The sequence below is a fragment of the Tachyglossus aculeatus genome, chromosome 2 (assembly GCF_015852505.1).
Source record: "Tachyglossus aculeatus isolate mTacAcu1 chromosome 2, mTacAcu1.pri, whole genome shotgun sequence".
NCBI classification, from domain to species: domain Eukaryota; kingdom Metazoa; phylum Chordata; class Mammalia; order Monotremata; family Tachyglossidae; genus Tachyglossus; species Tachyglossus aculeatus.
Window position 1 is genome coordinate 107560805 of NC_052067.1, and position 14449 is coordinate 107575253.

Sequence of the window (14449 nt, forward strand, 5' to 3'; positions counted from 1 at the left end):
GCTTAGCCTGGGAGAAAACCTCTTGGAGGAGAGATGATCTTGGGAGGGTTATAGGGAGAATGATGGACTGTCAGATATTAAGTGGAAGGGAGTTCAAAGCCAGAGGGAGGACGTGGGCAAGAGCATATGAAGGTACAGCGTTGGTGTAGAGGAATGGAGTGTGCAGATTTGGTTTTAATAGATCAGTTAGGTTAAGGTAATGGGAGAGACCTGATTGAATGCCTTGAAGCTTATTGGTAAGAAGTTTCTGGTTTGATGTGGGGGTGGTTGGGCAACATTGGAGGTTTTTGAAGAGTGAGGAGAAAGTTGTGTGGTTTTTCAGAAAAATGATCGAGACAGCATGGGCTATTGCGGAGAGAGGCAGGAGGCAGGGAGATCAGTGATGTTGATGCAGTAGTCAATCAATCTATCATATTTATTGCACGCTTACTGTATGCAGAGCACTGTATGTAGTGCTTGGAAGAATACAATATAACAGATTGGTAGATATATTCCCTGTCCAAAAGGAGCTTGCAGCCTAGAGGGGGAGACAGACATTAAAATAAATTAAGGGAATGTACATGCGTGTTGTGTGGCTGAGTGTAGAGTGAGTAAAAGGTATAAATCCAAGTACATGGGCAATGTAGAAGGGACAGGGAGTAGGGGAAAGGAGGGCTTTATCGGAGAAGGCCTCTTGAAGGAGATGTGATTTTAATAAGGCTGTGAAGGTGAGGAGAGTGTTGGTCTGTTGGATGTGAAGTGGGAGGGAGTTCCAGGCCAGAAGGAGTTGGTGAGAAAGTGATCAGCGGTGAGATAGACGAGATCGAAGTACAGTGAATAGGTTGGCGCTAGAGGAGCAGAAAGGGTGTTGGGATGTAGGAAACCAGCAAGGTAAGCTAGGAGGGACCAAGGTCATTTAAAGTGCTTTAAAGCCGATGGAAAGGAGTTTGTTGAGGAGGTGGATGAGCAACCACTGGAGGTCTTGAGGAATGGGAATACATGGACTGAGTATTTTTTTAGATGAACTATATGGACCGAAATAGGGAGAGACAGGAGGTGGGAAGGTCAGCAAGGAGACTGATGCAGTAATCAGGGCGGGTTAGGATAAGTCCTTGGATTAATGGGGTAGCAGTTTGGATGGAGAGGAAAGAGCAGATTTTAGCAACGTTATGAAGGCTGAACTGACAGGATTTGGGGACAGATTGAATGTGTGGATCAAATGGGAGAGATGAGTTGAGGATAATGCCATAGTTAGGGGCTTGTGAGACAGGGAGGATGGCGGCGCTGTTTGCAGTGCTGGGAAAGCCGGGGGGAGGATAGGGTTTGGGTGGGAAGATGAAAATTTCTGTTTCAGATATGTTGTTTGAGATGTTGGTGGGACATCTGAAGTACAGGTGTCCTGAAGGCAGGAGGAAATATGAGACTGCAGAGAAGGAGAGAGGTCAAGGCTGGAGAGGTAGGTTTGAGAATCATCCATGTAGAGGTGATGGTTGAACCCATGGGGGTGCATAACGAGTTCTCCAAGGGAGTGGGTGTAAATGGATTTTAAAAGGGGACCCAGGACTGAACCTTGGGGGATGCTCACAGTTGGTGGGAGGGAGGAGTAGCCTGCAAAAGAGACTGAGAAGTCAAGGTGGGAAATTAGTGCTTGGATCAACATGGTAGCGGTTCTGATGGAAAGGAAAAGGCAGATTCTAGAGATGTTGTCGAAAGTAGAATGGACAGGATTTCATGATCAATTGAATGTGTTGATTGAATAGAGGTATGAGCTGTGGATAATGCCAAGGTTATGGGCCTGTGAGACAGGATGGTGGTGTTTTCTACAGTTATAGGAAAGACAGACGGAGGAGTTTTGTTTTGGACGTTAAATGTGGTTTGCCTGATTGTTGTAGTCAAATTAGTCCTTCTGGAACACTTCAGTTGAACCTTATTTCCATTCCGATCAGTGAAAGGTATTTATTGAATGCTCACTGTATACAGAGCATTGTACTAAGCACTTAGAGTACAATAGAACTAAACATGATACCTGCCCTTAAAGATTGCACAATGTAGTAAGGGAAGTAGACGCTATATTACAGGTGGGAGTGTGGTAACTGAGTACAAGATTATTATAGATAAGTGGGGTGTGTGTGTCTGTGTGTGAGAGAAGGGGCGAGTTCCTAAATGTTTAGGGGGTATGGATGCAAAGTGCATAGATGATGTAAAAGGGAGGGAAAACAGAGTAGGTAGATGAGTTAATCAGGGAAGTCTTCCTGGAGGAGATGTGATTTTAGTTGAGTTTTAAAGATGGGGAGGAGATCCAAGCAGGAATGAGGACGCGAACAGAAGTCAAAACTGAGCAAGGCAGGGAGTAGGTTGGTATTAGAGGAGGGAAGTGTAAGGGCTGGGTTAGAGTGGAAGAAGTGAAGATAAGTAGAGGAGTACGAGAAGCAGCATGGCCTAGTGGAAAGAGTGTGGGCTTTGGGGTCAGAAGTTCTAATTCTGACTCTGCCATTTACCTCCTCAGTTACTTTGGGCAAGTCACATTACTTCTTTGCCTCATTTCCCTCATCTGCAAATTGGGAATTCAGTACCTTGTGTTCCCTCCTATTTAGGCTGTGATCTCCATGTGGGACCTGATTTTCTTGCATCTATCCCAGTGCTTAGCACAGTAAGTGCTAAACAAATACCATCACCAATATTATTATTAATAATAATAATTATTATTATTTTAAAAGGGATGATAGGTTGAATAGAGCTGATTGAGAACCTTAAAGCCAGTGGTGAATTTCTGTATGATGGGGAGAAGGATGAGCAGGCACTGGATGTTTTTGAAGAATGGGGAGATGTGGGCAAAACCTTTTTTTTGTTTTTAAATGCAGGCATTATAATCAAGTGTGAACTGGAGAACCCTGAGAGATGCTTATGAGAAGCGTTTTGTTATATGAAATGAGTCCCTAAGACCCAACAGATAGTCTTGTTCCTTTCCTTCCCCAATCAAACAGCATGACCTAACGGAAGGAGCACAGGCCTGGGAATCAGAGGACCTGGGTTCTGATCCTGGGTCTCCCACTTGTCTGCTGTGTAACTATGGGCAAGACATTTAACTCCTCCGCCTCAGTTTCCTCACCTTTACAACGGGGATTCAGCTCTTATTCTGATGACTTGACACCTGTCCACGTTTTGTTTTGTTGTCTGTCTCCCCCTTCTAGACTGTGAGCCTGTTGTTGGGTAGGGACTGTCTCTATATATTGCCAACTTGTACTTCCCAAGCGCTTGGTACAGGTGCTCTGCACACAGTAAGCGCTCAATAAATACGATTGAATGAATGAATTCCTGTTCTCCCTTAACCTTAGACTGTGAGCCCCGTGTGGGACTGGGATTGGTGACCAACCTGAGTAACTTGTATCTACCCCAGCACTTAGAGCAGTGCATGACATATAAGCACTTAAGCACCATTAAAAACAAACAAAAAGTAAACCAAAGGTTTAAACTGGCTTTATTATATTCAGCTTTGAATAAACTTATACTTTAAGTAGAAGCAGTGTTGCTAGTGGAATGGGCACAGGCCTGAAAGTCGGTACTCTCCTCCCAGTTCTGACATTTGCCTACGGTGTCACATTGGACAAGTTCGTTTAACTTTTCCTTGCCTGGTTTCCTCATCTGTAAAATGAGATTAAATACACCTTCTCCTTCCACCTTCGACTGAGTCCCATGTGGGATGGGGACCATCTGTTCTCATGTATCTACCATACTGCTCAGCACAATGTGTGGCACACAATAAGCATAGAATAGGTTACTGCAGTTATCACATCCTTGAACTCCAGTTCTATACAGGGAAGCCAGAATGAAATTTGCCCAGAGGATCGCAAAGTAAAATTTTACCCATCATTTTTGAAGCCTACAACACAATTTACTGCAACGTACAGGGCAAGTTTTCTTTAATGTGGGGGCTTGTCAAGAACATCACCCTTATATGTCATAGGAGGACTGAGGGTGCCCAGATTCTGTATGGCTGAAGTCTGAATTTTAAAAATTTTTCCTTCGTGGATCTATACATTCCTGAAGAGCATGCTGTTCTTTGAAATCTTGGCAGAGACCCATCATTAATTTCATCTATTTTTGCGGTCAGAACAAATCACAAGACTTTTCTGGTTATTTTCCCTTAAATTTTCTTCAGGATATGAGGTATCTGGAAGCCTTTCAGATATGCTGCGAAACTAGCCCTCAGCCATTTCAGGCAAAGAGAAAATCCAGTGGGTTTTGACGGTGTAATCTCTCTGTCCATCTAGTAGTCATCAGTTCTCAAAGACTGCACATCACTGACAATGAAATTCAGCTGCAAGTGCAGGTGGGGCTGGAAAGGCCAGTGTCGGACCCATAGTTCCAGCTTCACGGAGCGCACAGCGGGCAGCAGAGAGTAAGGGAGATTTCCCATGCCTGGGTCGTATGATCTGACTGCTACAGTGCTTGGCACATAATAAAGCGCTTAAAAATACCATCATCAACTGAAACGGTGATATAAAGCTGGAAGGGGCTATCAAGAACCACCTAAGTCAGACACGTGGAAAGAAAGCAATTGGCATTCCCAGCCAAATGGGTTTGAGGAGTTCGAGGTGCTCTCTGGACACCAACATCATCTGTGATTTCCAAGAAAATGAAGTTTTCCACAGTATTGCCACCTCTGCCATCTCCATTCGTCCTAAAAAAGGGACAAGAGGATTGGCAGCAGATAAATGATGAAGACTGGAAGCTAACGACCCTGAAAAACACAAGCAGTGTTAATTGCCAGTTGGAAATAAGGTCCAAACCTTTGACTCCATTTCTTGCATTTTAAAATCAACCTAACTTCTCCTTTATATTTGATAGGAGTAAGAAAGCCATTGAGCATTGTGAAGTTACTTTATATGTGTTGTGGCCAGTGGATTTTAGTGATGAAATTTGTGTGTCCTGTTACGGTATTGATTTCTGCTTCTTATTTTTAAGGGAGGTATTGAGGACACACAGGAAATAGCAGTTCCAGATTCCAACCCTAGTACTGTTTCTGTTGTGAATTTGAGTATCACCTTACAAGATGAAGATAGAAATGAAATAAGTGATATGCCGTCGTCATCTACTAGTGAATCTGTGCCACAGTGTATCAGTTTTAAAGAAGATGCAGGTGAAAGCACAGCATTACTTGGTAAGTAGTGGTAGTATTTATTAAATACTTACTGTGTGCATATTACTGTTCTTTGAGAAGCAGCATTGCCTAGTGGAAAGAGCATCGGCTTGGGTTCTAATCTTGGCTCCACCACCTGTCTTCTGTGTGACCTTGGGCAAGTCACATCACTTCTCTGTGCCTCGGTTCCCTAATCTGCAAAATGGGGATTTTAGTACCTGCTCTCCCTCCTACTTTTCATTCATTCATTCAATCATATTTATTGAGCGCTTACTGTGTGCAGAGCACTGTACTAAGCACTTGGGAAGTACAAGTTGGCAACATATAGAGACAGTCCCTACCCAACAATGGGCTCACAGTGTAGAAGGGGGAGACAGACAACAGAACAAAACATGTAGACAGGTGTCAAAATCGTCAGAACAAATAGAAAGAAAGCTAGATGCACATCATAAATAGGATCATAAATATGTACAAGTAAAATAGAGTAATAAATCCGTACAAACATATATACAGGTGCTGTGGGGAGGGGAAGGAGGTAGGGCGGGGGGGTGGGGAGGAGGAGAGGAAAAAGGGGGCTCAGTCTGGGAAGGCCTCCTGGAGGAGGTGAGCTCTCAGTAGGGCTTTGAAGGGAGGAAGAGAGTTAGATTGGCGGATGTGCGGAGGGAGGGCATTCCAGGCCAGGGGGAGGACGTGGGCCGGGGTCGACGGCGGGACAGGTGAGAACGAGGCACAGTGAGGAGGTTAGCGGCAGAGGAGCAGAGGGTGTGGGCTGGGCTGTAGGAGAGAAGGGAGGTGATGGGGAATCCTGAAGCCGAGAGTGAGGAGTTTTTGCTTTATTCGTAGGTTGACAGGGAGCCACTGGAGGTTTTTGAGGAGGGGAGTAACATGCCCAGAGCGTTTCTGCACAAGGATAATCCGGGCAGCAGAGTGAAGTACAGACTGAAGTGGGGAGAGGCAGGAAGATGGGAGATCAGAGAGGAGGCTGATGCAGTAATCCAGTCGGGATAGGATGAGAGATTGAACCAGCAAGGTACCAGTTTGGATAGAGAGGAAAGGGCAGATCTTGGCGATTTTGCGGAGGTGAGACCGGCAGGTTTTGGTGACGGATTGGATGTGTGGGGTGAACGAGAGAGCAGAGTCGAGGATGACACCAGGGTTGTGGGCTTGTGAGATGGAAAGGATGGTAGTGCCATCTACAGTGATGGGAAAGTCAGGGAGAGGGCAGGGTTTGGGAGGGGAGATAAGGAGTTCAGTCTTGGACGTATCGAGTTTTAGATGGCGGGCAGACAACCAGATGGAGATGTCCTGAAGGCAGGAGGAGACACGAGCTGGGAGGGAGAGAGAGCAGGGGCAGAGATGTAGATTTGGGTGTCATCAGCATAGAGATGATAGTTGAAGCCGTGGGAGCGAATGAGTTCACCAAGGGAGTGAGTGTAGATAGAGAACAGAAGGGGACCAAGAACTGACACTTAAGGAACCCCTACAGTAAGGGAATGGGAGGGGGAGGAGGAGCCCGCAAAGGAGACTGAGAATGAACAGCTGGAGAGTTAGGAGAACCAGGAGAGGACGGAGTCTGTGAAGCCAAGGTTGGATAGCATATTGAGGAGAAGGGGGTTGTCCACAGTGTCGAAGGCAGCTGAGAGGTCGAGTAGGATTAGGACTTAGACTGTGATCCCCACGTGGGAGCTGATTATCTTATATGTGTCCCAGCACTAAGGACAATCATTATTGTTGTTATTATTATTACTAATTGCTGGGAAGGAGTATACAGGTGGGAATTAGGTACAGACTATCCTTTGAAAGACTCATAAGCTATGAATGTATGGTGTTGGAGAAGTCTGGAGACAGACACATCGGAAGCAGTGAAAGCATAAAAGATAGGATTAAGTGCACAATGCAGAAAATAAAAGATAAGCTCAAATGCACAATGCAGAAAATAAAAACAAGTCAGTAAGGAGCTGTGGCTAAAGGAGCAGGATTTCTAACTCCTTGTGGTTCAGAGCCCAGGGCACAGTCAAAACCATAGAGAGAATAATAATAATTCTGGTATTTGCTAAGTGCTTACTATGTGCCAGGCACTGGACTAAGCACTGGGCTGGATACAAGGAAATAGGGTTGGACACAGTCCTTGTCCCATGGGGGACTCACATTCTCAATCCCCATTTTACAGATGAGGAAACTGAGGCCCAGTGAAGTGACTTGCCCAGTGTCACACAGCAGACAAATGGCAGTACTGGGATTAGAACACACAACCTTCTAACTCCCAGGCTCGTGCTCTATCCACTATTCCATGCTGCTTTCCATAACCAGCGACGGGCCTTCCCGAGGTTTTGTGGAGGCTTGTGTTCTGTCTGCAGAGCTCTCGGAATCAGTGGTATTTATCATCATCAATGGTATCTATTGAGAGCTTACTGTGTGCAGAGCACTGTACTAAGTGCTTGGGAGGGCACAGTGCAACAGAGTTGGTAGGCACGATCCATCCCCACAGTGAGCTTACAGTCTAGAGGGGGAGGCAGACATTAATATAAACAATTCATCATATGTCATGCAAAGATATGTACATAAATGCTGTGCCACTGAGGGAGTGTTAAATATCAAATGGCCAAAGGCCAAAGATCCCAAATGCATAGATGATGCAGAAGGGAGACAGAGCCGGGGAAAAAAGGGCTTAATCAGGAGGAGATGTGACTTTAATAATGCTTTGAAGGTAGAGGAGAGGGGCAGTCTAGTAAATTGGAGAGGGAAGGAGCTCCAGACTAGGGGGAGGATGTGGGAAAGGAGTCACTGGCAAGATAGACAGTCGGGGACTTTTTTGAGTGCCCATATGCAGAGAGCACCGTATTAAGCACTTGAGAGAGTACAATACAAAAGAGTTGGTAAACACATTCCCTGCCCACAGTCGAGAGAGAGAGAGAGAGACATTACAGATAAGGAAAGTGGCAAAGTTTTGGGAGAGTACAATAGACTACGTAGTCCTGATCCTTGCCCGCAAGGCTCTTTAAGCTGATGAGCCAGAAGACCTAGGGGGAATAGGAAGTGAGTCATTGGAGAGACTGGGACTCTCTCCTCTCTGTCCTATTTTTTTCCCCTCTCCGCACCCTCATTCTTTCCCCTCATCATTGTTTTCAGAAGTGCACTAATTGGTAGGGGGTGGTCAGTCACTAGCTGCCTTCAAAGGAACGGGGGATGTCAGGGGACATTCTGCAAGCAGGTGCTGCCCTCACAAAAAGGCTCAGTAAATGCCACTGAAAGAATAAACAGACTGGCAGTTATTACTTGTCATCTAATTTGTACTCAACAATAAGAAAGGCATTTAACATCTGCTATGCTAGGATGCCTGGAGCAGAGTAAGTCTTTAACAAATACCATTTAAAAAAATATTTGGTAAATTTTTTTTAATGGTCTTTGTTTAAGCACTTAGTGAGTACCATTGATGGAAAGTGTTTTGGGGAAAAAAAGTGCTGTTATTACTGAGAGGTGATATGAGCCGGTTTTATTTGTATTAAGAAATTTCTGGCCATCAGACTATATGAGCCGGTTTTATTTGTATTAAGAAATTTCTGGCCATCAAACTACGTTTTTCTATTTTAAGTGCTTAGTACAGTGCTCTGCACACAGCGCTCAAATCCGATTGAATGAATGTTTTACTCCTTGCACACTTTTCTGGTTCTTTTAGGTGCTTTGTAATGCTTAGAAAAGTTACGCGAAGTGCAGGTTCTAATCATCTTGGACAAAGTTAATTTATCCTGGTGATTCCAGAAATCTATCCTTCGTGCCTTCGGTATTGTAGATCCCGGATCAGTAATCATAACATTTCTAGTGCTGAAGTGCGGTGCTGGTTTTCAAGGGCGGAAAAGCCAGATTACCAGATGACTATTGTCCATTTATTTTAGACACTGAGGGGCGTGAAGGTTCACGTGGAGAGCCCACCTCCTAATGGGAATTCCCAAAGAGCAGCTTCACAGAAGAGGCTACGGACTGCACTGGAGACCATTTTATTTTTTTAATCTTAATATGTGTTTGGAAAATAATGGACATTCTTACCTTCAGACTTTTCTTGTTCTTATGCTGAAAGGGCTAATGACGAAGATTTTTATGGAAAGGATGTTTTTATTGAGTTATCACGTGTTGACATACTAAAACTGAAATAATAATGTCGAGAGAATTTTGTAATGGCAGACCATTAGAGAAATGAAGACAGGAAAAGCAGTGTAAATACTAGCGCCAGCATTTGTAATAAATACCAGAATAGTTATGAAAGTGCAATAAGAAATTAATTATTTTTATTAAAATGGAATGGAGATGGCCACCTTGCGTGCTGTACTTTGTATAGCTTGACAGTGGCTTTCTGTATTAAATATAAATATGTTGACTAACTATGTAGTCTATCCCTGGAGGAAAGACTCTTTGGGTGTTTAGCACGTGTACAAAACCGAGTTTTCCAACATTATTGCATATACATGTGCAGTTTATGTAAAGTTTAAATAGATAGTGTTTATTTTGGGGTTTACTACTGAGCTTGGGAAACTGAGTCTAAATTTGCATTTTCCCCATGGTTATTTGCGTTTACGTTAATGATCCCCCCTTTTGTCAGGGAAAATCAGTTCACATGGAATATTTCCACAAATGGGGAGTGAGGGGGGATGTTTCCTCCCCTCCAACCTCTCAACCTCCCTCCTCCCTGCCCCCTTTCTGGGTTTTCTGCCCCATGAAATCCTCAGATTGGGTTATGTACATTGTAAATCCAAGCCACACATACCAATTTAACTTTGCTACCTCTGTTTTAAGCTTGGGAGATATTTAGGCAACAAAATATTTGACGAAAATGTTTTCTCTTAGGAGGGAAGAGATCAGTAAAGGAGCATATTCTTGTGGCTTTTTTCATTAGACCAAATTGTATAGTGTTTAGTCTTTTAAGAAAGTAATTACTTTAAATGTACACTATCTAGGCTTATTTAATAGCATTGTGCCTTAGTTTTTTGAGGAAAGCGTATTAACACTGGTACTGTGTGACTGCTTGATCTCTACAAGTATTTTCTGTAGGTGATGGCAAAAACGCACTTAAGATGACATACCCAGCTTATTGCAAATGTTTGTGAAAATGATTGTCTCCTAAATAGTGCTAGTTATCCAAATTGAGCCTTTATATGAGCTTGTTTTTTACAAAGCATCTAACGATAAAAATATAGTTTATTGAACTTGGCTTCCAAACCATATGCATTTTAGAAGATTCTTTACTGATAGAGAAACTTATGTCAAAATGTTCCAGATGTATTCGCTAAATATTTTGCTCCTTTGGAACATCTGCTTCATGAAAACAAGCAATAGATTCTTAGGGTAAATTTTTACTGTTCCTTCTCTTTTTGGAGGATACATTCTTTCCAAGCTTTACAATCAAGTCGGTGGAAGTTTTCAACGTGGCCTGGTGGAAAGAGCACAGGCCTAGGAGTCAGAGGACCTTGGTTCTAATCCTGACTCTGCCACTTTCTGCTGTGTAACCATGGGCAAGTCACTTAACTTCTCTGTGCCTCAGTTTCCTCATCTGTAAAATCAGGATTAAATCCTCTTTCCTACTTAGACTGTGAGCTCCATATTGGACGGGGAGTGTGTCCAACCTGATTATCTTGTACCTTCTCCAGTGCTTAAATGAATACCATTATTATGATGATTATTATTATTATGTCTGTGGAGTATATTTTCCTTGCTGTGTGCATTGTCTGTAGAAGAGATTTACTAGTAGTCCTTCCCAGAATATCTTTTATTAGCAGCAGACCTTCAGAGAACAAGAAATTGCCTGTCCAGGTCACAATTCAGAAATATCAAGAGGATCGATCACAACAACTCGTAGCTCAATTCCAGGAATGTGGAAGATTGAGGAATTCCATTCTGCCTTGCTGAGGACATATTTAATATAGTAAGTACGCTTAAACAAAATTATTACTATAGAAGTTGGGCTCAGAGGAAAGATGCATCTTCTGATATCTGATCTGGGAGGAAATTCAATAAAATAAGATTCAATTCTAACTGCTACGCTTGGGCAAGTAATTCTGAGTTTTAAGATCATCATCATCATCAATCGTATTTACTGAGCATGTAGTGTGTGCAGAGCACTGTACTAAGCGCTTAAGATGTCAGCACTAGAACAGTAGAGATGAGTTGAGGACAACTTAGCCCAAAATTTGGCCTTTCTGGTCTTTTTTTTTTGAGGGTAAATTGTGAATATCATTCACAAACTTAGTAATCAGTTAAATTTTTCTTTTTGTGTACAGTATTACAGTTTGAATACTGCCCTAAAAATCAGTTCAGGATTTCCTCATACAAGCTGCATATTGAGTCCTCCCTTTCCTTGTCTTAGCAAATTTGTTCCTGGGTTTTCTTTGTTGGTACACTGCAACAAGCAACCTTAAAGGGGATCAGCATGGCTCAGTGGAAGGAGCCCGGGCTTGGGAGTCAGAGGTCGTGGGTTCTAATCCAGCTTCACCACTTGTCTGCTGTGTGACCTTGGTCAAGTCACTTCACTTCTCTGTGCCTCAGTTACCTCATCTGGAAAATGGGGATGAAGACTGTGAGCCCCAGGAGGGACAACCTAATTACCTTGTATCTTCCTCAGCGCTTAGAATAGTGCTTGGCACATAGTAAGTGCTTAAAAAATACCATCATCATCATCATCAGGATAGGTAAAAAGGGAGAGGCAGATGTACGCATCAGGCAGAAACTCCTCACCCTGGGCTTCCAGGCTCTCCATCACCTCGCCCCCTCCTACCTCACCTCCCTTCTCTCCTTCTACCGCCCAGCCCGCACCCTCCGCTCCTCTGCCGCTAATCTCCTCACCGTGCCTCGTTCTCACCTGTCCTGCCGTCGACCCCCGGCCCACATCCTCCCCCTGGCCTGGAATGCCCTCCCTCTGCCCATCCGCCAAGCTAGCTCTCTTCCTCCCTTCAAGGCCCTACTGAGAGCTCACCTCCTCCAGGAGGCCTTCCCAGACTGAGCCCCTCCTTCCTCTTCCCGTCCTCCCCCTCTCCATCCCGCCCGCCTTACCCCTTTCCCTTCCCCACAGCATCTGTATATATGTATATATGTTTGTACGTATTTATTACTCTATTTATTTTACTTGTACATATCTATTCATTTTATTTTGTTAACATGTTTTGTTCTCTGTCTCCCCCTTCTAGACTGTAAGCCCACTGTTGGGTAGGGACCATCTCTATATGTTGCCAGCTTGTACTTCCCAAGTGCTTACTACAGTGCTCTGCACACAGTAAGCGCTCAATAAATACGATTGATTGAGAGACCAGAATCAACAGGCTACCCTGTCTTTCTAGGGATAGTTCTTGGTGTTTTAAAAGTTTCTGGAAGCAAGTCATTTGATTGAAAGTCCTTAGTGCAAAATTAGAATTTTGTCATGATTCCTTTCTTCATTTCCAAATATATGATGCTGTGATGTCAACATTTCTGCATTTGTGAGTTACCTAGGAACTTTTTTTTTTTGCCTTCAGTTGATGCTTTTTCTTTAAAAAGTATCCAAAGCTTTTCGAATCCAGCTTGATGAAGTAGCAGTCAAATTACTTTCCCTGACAGCTGAGATTCCTGTTCAGGAATAGTTTCTGTAATTTATGGAAGCCCTTCCTGCTGGCACTGAGGAATGATGACAATAAAAGGCCGAATTGCAGTGCCTCCATAAGCAGTTTGCTCTCTACATGGAGCACAATGACAAAGTCTCCTGAAGCGAACTATTGATCTGACCTCAGTTGTTGTTAATAATAATAATGGTATGTGTCAACTCACTATGCTCTAAGCCTTGTAATAATAATAGTGATGGTATTTGTTAAGCGCTTACTATGTGCCAAGCACTGTTCTAAGCGCTGATACTAAGTGATGGGGTAGATACAAGATAATAAGGTCCCCCATGGGACTCACAATTTAAGTAGGAGCAAGAACAGGTATTGAACCCCCATTTTGCAGATGAGGGAACTGAAGAACAGAGAAGTTAAGTGACTTGGCCAAGGTCACCCAGCAGCCAAGCGGTAGAGCTGGGATTAGAACCAGGTCCTCTGACTCTCTGGCTTGTGCTCTACTAGCTGCGCTGCTTCCCTATGTTTGTCCTGACTAATCTCCCAAATAACACTTGCTTTAAAGCAAGAGTGACTTGCTTGCTCTAAAGCAGTTCCCCTGAAGAAATGGTTTGATACGCTAAAGAATGACTAAATACTTTTAAACAAGTTATGGATTGGTGTCGTTGAAAAATCTACATTTTTCTTTGGCTCAGAATAAGTTTTAATCACTAATTAAATTGAATGGGATCTACTAGAATTAAATTACCACCAGAAGAAATGTGAGACTCCAGCCCTTGGCTGTTGTAGTGGGTTTTCAACTGCAGAAGTTAAATTTTTTTTGGACACCAGGTCTTTCAGTATTCCTCGAAAATAATACGAAGTAAAAACATTCTCAAGTAGCATGTACCGGTTTTCTTTCATGAGCCCGATGAAGCACACATGTACTTCTCCTTTCCCCTCTCCCACCCTCCAACCAGAAGTGAGAATTGAGTAACTCTGCTCACCGTCATGGGACTCTAGTGTCCCCATGTTTTGTTTCGTTGTCTGTCTCCCCCTTCTAGACTGTGAGCCCGTTGTTGGGTAGGGACCGTCTCTACATGTTGCCGACTTGGACTTCCCAAGCGCTTAGTACAGTGCTGTGCACACAGTAAGCGCTCAATAAATACGATTGAGTGCTTACTTGAATGCTAAATTGGCTTAACTTACTGACTTCCCAGGTGGGTGGAGGGCTAAGTGTCCAAGCTTGTGCTAGTTGTCAAGGGTCAGCAAGGGGGCTACTTGTGGTTCCTCCTATGAAATGCTGAGCCTCATCAACCACCATAACTGTAGCCTTGAGACCACCGGCAGCATAGGGGGCAAGTTGGGCGAGGTTGGGGTGGGCACTGCCCATTGACATATTGATAGAAGTGATACAATATCACCAACTCTCCTGCAGATAGACACTCAACTTGCCCACCTGGGTGACTGTTGGAAGCCGGTGGTTGAATTCTGATGCTAGTGCATCTGTTCTGGGTTAAATCGCGAGGGTCTGAGAGGATGGGAGGGAGCCTCCCCACTGTCTCAAGTCTACTGGTGAAAATGAGGGCTGGCTGCTGGCTTTTGCTGAAAGTGGCTGCAAACCTGTGCTGATCCATATAGTCTTTGTAGGTCAGGTCAGGATAGAGATAACATGGAGAAGTGAAGGTCAGGAACACCAAATCAATATATACTAGCACGTATAAAGTGTTTTCCACACGTTGAATGCAGGAGACAAATGTTTACGGACAAGTTTTGCAAG

The 14449-nt window shown here is 43.7% G+C and overlaps 1 protein-coding gene and 1 non-coding gene across 6 annotated transcripts in view; both read left to right on the forward strand.

Moving 5' to 3' along the window:
• Nucleotides 1-14449, forward strand: part of RNF149 (ring finger protein 149) — a 37719-nt gene that overhangs the window by 22347 nt on the left and 923 nt on the right. Inside the window, exons 6-7 of one of the 5 annotated variants that reach the window (XM_038764414.1) lie at nucleotides 4945-5140; nucleotides 10870-11198. In XM_038764414.1, the coding sequence (XP_038620342.1) occupies nucleotides 4945-5140; nucleotides 10870-10967 (294 nt within the window). In that variant the 3' untranslated portion in view covers nucleotides 10968-11198. Of the gene's footprint in view, nucleotides 1-4944; nucleotides 5141-9012; nucleotides 11199-14449 lie in introns of those variants that run through there. The other 4 variants (XM_038764423.1, XM_038764431.1, XM_038764440.1 and 1 more) reach the window with 4 other exon arrangements.
• Nucleotides 12754-12868, forward strand: LOC119924657. Its single transcript, XR_005449358.1, has one exon. It is a non-coding gene; the product is annotated as a small nucleolar RNA SNORD89 (small nucleolar RNA).